The sequence below is a fragment of the Emiliania huxleyi genome (assembly GCF_000372725.1).
Source record: "Emiliania huxleyi CCMP1516 unplaced genomic scaffold EMIHUscaffold_282, whole genome shotgun sequence".
In the NCBI taxonomy this organism is placed as follows: Eukaryota; Haptophyta; order Isochrysidales; family Noelaerhabdaceae; genus Emiliania; species Emiliania huxleyi.
Window position 1 is genome coordinate 124735 of NW_005199913.1, and position 6055 is coordinate 130789.

Here is a 6055-nt window from a genome sequence, read left to right on the forward strand (position 1 = left end):
GCCCCCCGAAATGGGGGGAAAAATGGGGAAATATCCCCCCCCTAGGTGCGAGGGATACGGGAGCCCAATTCCCCCCCACGAAACCGATTTTTGGGGGGGGCCCCCTTTCCCTCCTTAAGGGGGGGTGTTTTTTAACGCTCCAGGAACAAGAGGGCCCTTTGGCGGGTTTTTTTGAGGGGCCGGCCCCCCAAACCTTTTTCGGGGGCCTTTTCCCTTTCCACCCGGGGGTGTGCGGGGGCCCCTTTGGGGGGGCCCCGCGAAAAAACCCCGTCCCCATTTCCGGGGGGGGGGAATTAAGTTTTTTCAAAACCCCCCACCGGGGCATTTGCCAAAACCACCCCCCCCCCCCCTTTGCTTTTGCTAGCGCTTTTTTTAGCCCTCGGGACCTTTTTCCTTAGCCGCTGCCCCCCCCCCCACCCCCCCTGCCTCTCGCACCACCACTCCACGCCGCCCCTCCCTGCCTCTCGCACCACCTCTCCGCGCCTCTCCTCAGCGCGGGCGACGCTTGTGACTCTCCTCACACTCCGCGCCTCTCCTCAGCGCCGGCGACGGCGTCGCCTTCGGCGCAGCCAGCTCCGAGGCGGGCGGGAGGCTCTGGGGCGTGAAGAGCGAGGATGCGTCCGCCGCGGAGGGCGGCGAGGCTGTGACGCTCGAGCTGGAGGACGCATCCAAGCTGGCCGGCGTCCGGGTGGGCGACCTGGTGTGGCGCACGCAGCACGGGGCGCTGCAGCGCCAGCTCAAAGGGCTGCTTTCCGACCCCACCGCCGGGCGCGCCCTCGTCGACGTCGCGCTGGACGGCGAGATCGGCGAGCCGCTCAACGTCACGGTGACCGACGGGCGAGGCCGCTCAGCGTCGTGCGTGACGGAGGCCGTGTTGCAGCGTGCGACCGGGACGCCGCTGTCGGAGCAGAGCCTGCGCAAGGCGGTGGGGCAGCTTGGAGGCACGCCGTTGGTGGTGAGGCATGTGGACGTCGGCGGCGCCGTCGCCAGCGGCGGCGCTTGGCTCCCACTCTCAGCGGTCAAGGAGGCGCGTCGCAACGCAGTGGAGCGCCTCGTCGAGGCGCGGTCCGCGCAGCGCGTGCTCGCTCGCAAGCTGTCGCCGGCGCGGCGCGCGGCGCGCGAGAGAGAGGAGGCGCGGAGGCGCACGGCGGCGGGGGAGGCTGCGTTGCGCGACGGCGACGGCGACGGCGACGGCGACGGCGACGGCGACGGCGGCGGCCGCAGCACTAGGCCCCATTTGTCGGTGCTCTGTCGCACGCGGGAGCAGGTGGCTGCCGCCGCCGCGTGCGCTGCTGTCGATGAGATCGTCATCGATTTTCTCGAGCTCGACGGCATTCGCGAGGGGCTCGCGGCCGCGCGGCCAAAGGCGACGGTGGTTGCGGCGCCGAGGCGCGCTACCTTGTAGCACACCACACCACTGCGCGCCACCGCCGGCTACTGCAGTAGCCCGGGGGCACCTCACCCACCGCCACGCCACCGCTGCCGCAACCGCCACCGCTGCGCCGCCTCAGCGGTTGCTTCACCGCTGCGTAGGGTCATCAAGCCGCGCTCTCATCTCGGCCAATCTCGGCAGATCTCGGCTAATCTCGCTTGCGTAGGATCATCAAGCCGGCCGAAGAGGCCCTCTGGCGCGTGCTGCTGCAGCTCGACGGCGCCGACGCGATCCTGGTGCGTGGCGCGGGGCTGCTGTCGAGGCTGGCGGAGCTGGCGGAGGAGGAGGGCGCGACGCTTCCTCGGATCCACGGCGACACTTTCGCCGCCTTCCCTCCCCCCTCTCGCCTCCACCGCAGCCCCGCTCTCCCACCCACCATCCCAAACCCCACCCCTCCACCCTCCCTCCACGCACAACACAGGCGACTTTTCGCTCAACGTCGCAAACGCGGCGGCGGCGCAGGCGCGCCCCTCGACATCTCCCACTGTCGGCGGGCCGAGGAGCCGTCCCCGAACCTTCTCGGAACGGTCCCAGGCCTCAGTGAGGCAGTCCGAATCACAGACACACAGTGGGGCGGAGGCCCGGAGCCTAACCCCCCGCCGGAGCTAGAGGACTGCTACGCTCACTGTCACTCTGTGAGCTGGGGAACGGTCCCAGGCGTACCTCGAGCTGGGCGTCGCGCGCTTGGCGCCGACCTTCGACCTCGACGCGGACCAGCTGTGCGCCCTCGTCTCGGCGCTGCCGCCGTCGCTGCGCTCTCGCATCGAGGTGATCGTCACGCGCATCTCGGCCCATCTCGGCTCTCTCCGCCCATCTCGCCTCATCTCGCCTCATCTCGGTTGATCTCGCGTGAGGTGATAATCCACGCGCACGTGCCCATCTTCCACACGGAGCACTGCGTGTTTGCGCGCACCCTCTCCACGGGCAACTCGTACAAGGACTGCGGCCACCCTTGCACGCGCCACTCGCTCCACCTCGTAGACGGGCGGCAGCAGCGCCACCACGTGCGCCCTCTCCGGCGGCTCGGGCTGCCGCGAGGCTGTGAACGGCGTCTCTCCACACGCGGTGCGGCGTGAGCAGGTGCTTGCCGACTCGGGCTGCCGCAACACCGTCTTCAACTCGCAGCCGCAAAGCGCAGCGCCGTACCTGGCGCAGCTGCGCGAGGCGGGCGTGCGGAACATGCGCGTCGGGCTCGCCGGCCCGCGTGGGGAAGGGACGGCGCCGCCTCTCTTCACACCCTCCGGCCGTGAGCAGGCGCGTTGAGCTCACCGACCAGCCCGCAGAGGTCGTCGGCCCGCTGCTGGAGCGATACGCCGCGCTCGCGAAAGGCGGCGGCGGGGCGCGGGGCGGCGGGGCGCGGGGCGGGGCCGAGGAGGCGTTCGAGTGGATGGACGAGCACCTGGTCGACTCGACCGGGCACAGGCCGGGCGTGACGGCGGGATCCTTTCGGCCGTCGGCCGAGCGCGCGTGGGCGTCGTTGCGGCCCACTGCGGCGGAGGAGCGGGCGAACGCGGCCGGACGTTGAGAGCAGGGGCGTGTACGTTTCTCAGAGTTCTTGCAGAACAGTCATTAGTAAGTAAGGGTGGACGCAGGACGAGCGCGGAGCGGTGACGGCAAACACACGGATGAAAAAAGAAATTTTCTTTTCAGTCCGACCGTACGCGGTACCCTGGTACTTGTTCGGGAGGAAAACTCACGAGCTCGCGTGACGCCCGGCCTCGCGGCGTGCCGGGCGCCTGCAACGGTGGGCTTCTGTCGACATGATCATCATCTGGCTTGGAGCGATCCTCGAGATCGGAATTGCCGCACAGACCTGCACAGGAGGGTGCACTGACGAACGCAATGGTTACATGGTCCGGAACGACTTGAAATGCGACCACTATCCCTTTGCGTACACGAAGCTCTGCAAGCACAACGCCAACTGGGCGAAGCAGAAGTTCTGCCAACGCTCGTGCTTTGAGAACGGGGCGGGCTAGCTGCACGGCCGGGCCAGTCCAGTACCGCGTGACGCTGACGCCGGGCGAGGTGGGGGACCGGCGCTGCTCAACGGCGAGCTGCGACTACTATTGCAGCATCAGCATCCGAGTGCGGTCGGTGCTCAAGGGGCTCAACTGGCTGTCGAGCGGCAAGTCGCGTGGGGCGGGCAAGTGCAGGCAGCAGTCCAGGTCGGTGCCCTGCAGCGCGTGCGCGGGGGGGAGGAGGCTCGACGAGGGCACGGAAGCTTAGTCTGACAACGGCCGCTCACTGCGTGGGGGGGGGGGGGGGGTGAATGACAGAGGTGCCGAAAAGTTTCCACTAAGAAGAAGCTCTTGGTTCCTTGCACCTTGGAGGCCGCGCGCGCTTTTTATTTTTGAGAGCGCCTTCGTTGTTAATAGTTCAAACCCAATGGTCCCTTGCGAGCGGTCCTTCGTTGCAGTCGCACACACGCACACGCCACGCCGCACCGCGCGCCCGCCCACTGCCCCGCCCAGGCGGGAAAGGGATGAGGTGAGTGCGGCTTAATTGTAGACCTGTGTGACAAAAAAACGCGAAGGCGCTCTCACGCCTAGCGCTAGGTCTAAGAGAGCTGCTCGTGGCGCCCTACAACCTCTTTGCGCCGATGGCGATTCCGCTCTTCTCAATGGCAGAGCATCGACAGGTGTGTGGCTTCGCACGCGCGTGCCTCGCCTCTGGTTCACTCTCACCCCTCGCTTTCCCGGGACAGGTGAGCCTGAGGCACATCCTGCGTGACTTGGGTGCGATACCAGTGAAGCGGACCTCCGAGCTGGGCTCGCGCATCTCGATCAGAGATGCGGCGGCCCGCTTGGGCAAATCAGCCAGCCGCAAATCTGGAGGCCTCGTGAGCCGCTTCCGAGAGCGCCCTGACGGCGAGGAGAGTCGAGTCGACGTCACTGCCTCGGGTGGAGCTGTGTGATGTAAAAAACAAGCGCGAAGCATTTGTTTGGGGGGAGGGGGGGGGGGGGATGCAGTCGTTTGAAGAACAGTCAGGCTCGGACTGGACACCAACGCGGTATGGAGAAAAGAAGAAAGTCAAAGCGCGTTTTTCTTTTTCGCTACCCCCCCGGCCGGGTGTACTGTGCTGCATGAATGGTTGGGCAGGTGTGAACAACACCTCGTGACCACGGTGCCACAGGCGCCTGTTGATGGGTCCAGGTGATAGCCCTGAATGGGCAATGCATACGCCTAGTTGGGCCTCAGATCGCCCGACCGCGTCCCGGTGGCCGGTGCTCTGTGGTCGGATTTGTGACGCCGCCGCACCGCGCCGCGGCCGGGGGCCCTCTCAGTGGGTGTACACGGCGCGGCTTTACACTGTGTTTCTGTACGTACCGCACGCGTATCGCGCTTTATCGTCTTGCTAAGGTGTAGAACACGCGCGGCGACAGAGCACCTGCATAACACACAGACTGATCACAGACACGCCACATTGCTCATTGGCCATGCAAAACGATGCGAGCGTTCACAGATCACACCGCACACCGCAGCTCACCGGACGACGGAAGGGCGCGGGGATGTGTGCGGGGTACATGGGCGCACGACGTACGGAAAGGAAGTGTGGCAGGGGGGAGGTGGAGAAGTGTGGCAAGGGCATGCGCGAGGGCGTGGGGAGGGGCGGGACAAGTGGCCAAGTGTGGGGCAAGTGTACAAAAGGATTTGGGCAGCCGGCGTGCCAGAGGCCCAGAGCTCAGCGGCCAGGGGCGCGGTGCGCAGCGAAGAGGGAGCCCTGGAGGTCGTCGAGGGTCGAGCAGGGCGAGAGCGACGCCTGCAGACGAGACGGCGGGCTCTCCTCGAGCAGTGTCCACGTCCAAATCCGGCGACCTCGGGCGACCTCGGGCGACCTCGGGCGATCTCGGGCGATCTCGGACGATCTCGGGCGATCTCGGGCGATCTCGGGCGATCTCGGCGCCTTCGAGAGGTCGAACCCCTTGAAGAGATCCAGCTCCTCTTCATCACCGCCGCCTCCGCCGCCGCCGCCGCCCGCGGTGCCGCAGCGCCCGCTGATGGGCCTGCTCGGTGTGGCTGCGATCTGCACCGCTCCGTGCTGCACGGATGCGTGGTGCCCTGCTGCATGCTGCGCTGCTGCGTGCTGCACGGCTGCGTGCTGCACGCTGCGTGGCTGCGCGCGACGCGCCTCGAGGCTCTCTCGGAGCGCGGCCGCCACCTCCTCCGCCTCCTCCGCCTCCACCGCCGCCTCCACCGCCGCCTCCGCCGCCTCCGCCGCCTCCGCCGCTGCTCCCGCCGCCGCCGCCGCCGCCGCCGCCGCCTCCGCTGCTGCCTCCTCCGCCGCTGCCGCCTCCTCCGCCTCCGCCGCCGCTGCCTCCGCCGCCGCCTTCTCCCCCGCCGCGACAGCGCCCGCGCGGCCCGGGATGTGCACGGGTAGTGCCTGAGGGGCGCAGCTTGGGGTGATCTCGGGGTGATCTCGGGGTGATCTCGGGGTGGCCTCCGGTGACCTCGGCGACCTCGGGTGATCTCGCGTGATCTCGTGCGACCTCGTGCGACCTCGGGTGACCTCGCGTGATCTCGGCACGGGCAGCGGCGCATGAGGGGCGCGGCTCGGCGCGCGCAGGCGCGGCAGCAGCAAGGACACGTCTTGCGTGCTCGCGGTGCGGAAGCAGTAGTCGGCGT

The 6055-nt window shown here is 68.0% G+C and overlaps 1 protein-coding gene across 1 annotated transcript in view; it reads left to right on the top strand.

Annotated features, from left to right (window-relative positions):
- EMIHUDRAFT_457888 (hypothetical protein) overlaps positions 1-2695 on the top strand; it is a gene marked incomplete at its 3' end in the record, with an annotated part of 5206 nt that extends 2511 nt beyond the window's left edge. The window contains exons 8-13 of the mRNA XM_005776173.1: positions 541-1078; positions 1268-1372; positions 1621-1668; positions 2090-2200; positions 2326-2436; positions 2513-2695. Of these exons, the coding sequence (XP_005776230.1) occupies positions 541-1078; positions 1268-1372; positions 1621-1668; positions 2090-2200; positions 2326-2436; positions 2513-2695 (1096 nt within the window). The remainder of the gene's footprint in view (positions 1-540; positions 1079-1267; positions 1373-1620; positions 1669-2089; positions 2201-2325; positions 2437-2512) is intronic.
- Positions 2696-6055: the final 3360 nt, after the last annotated feature.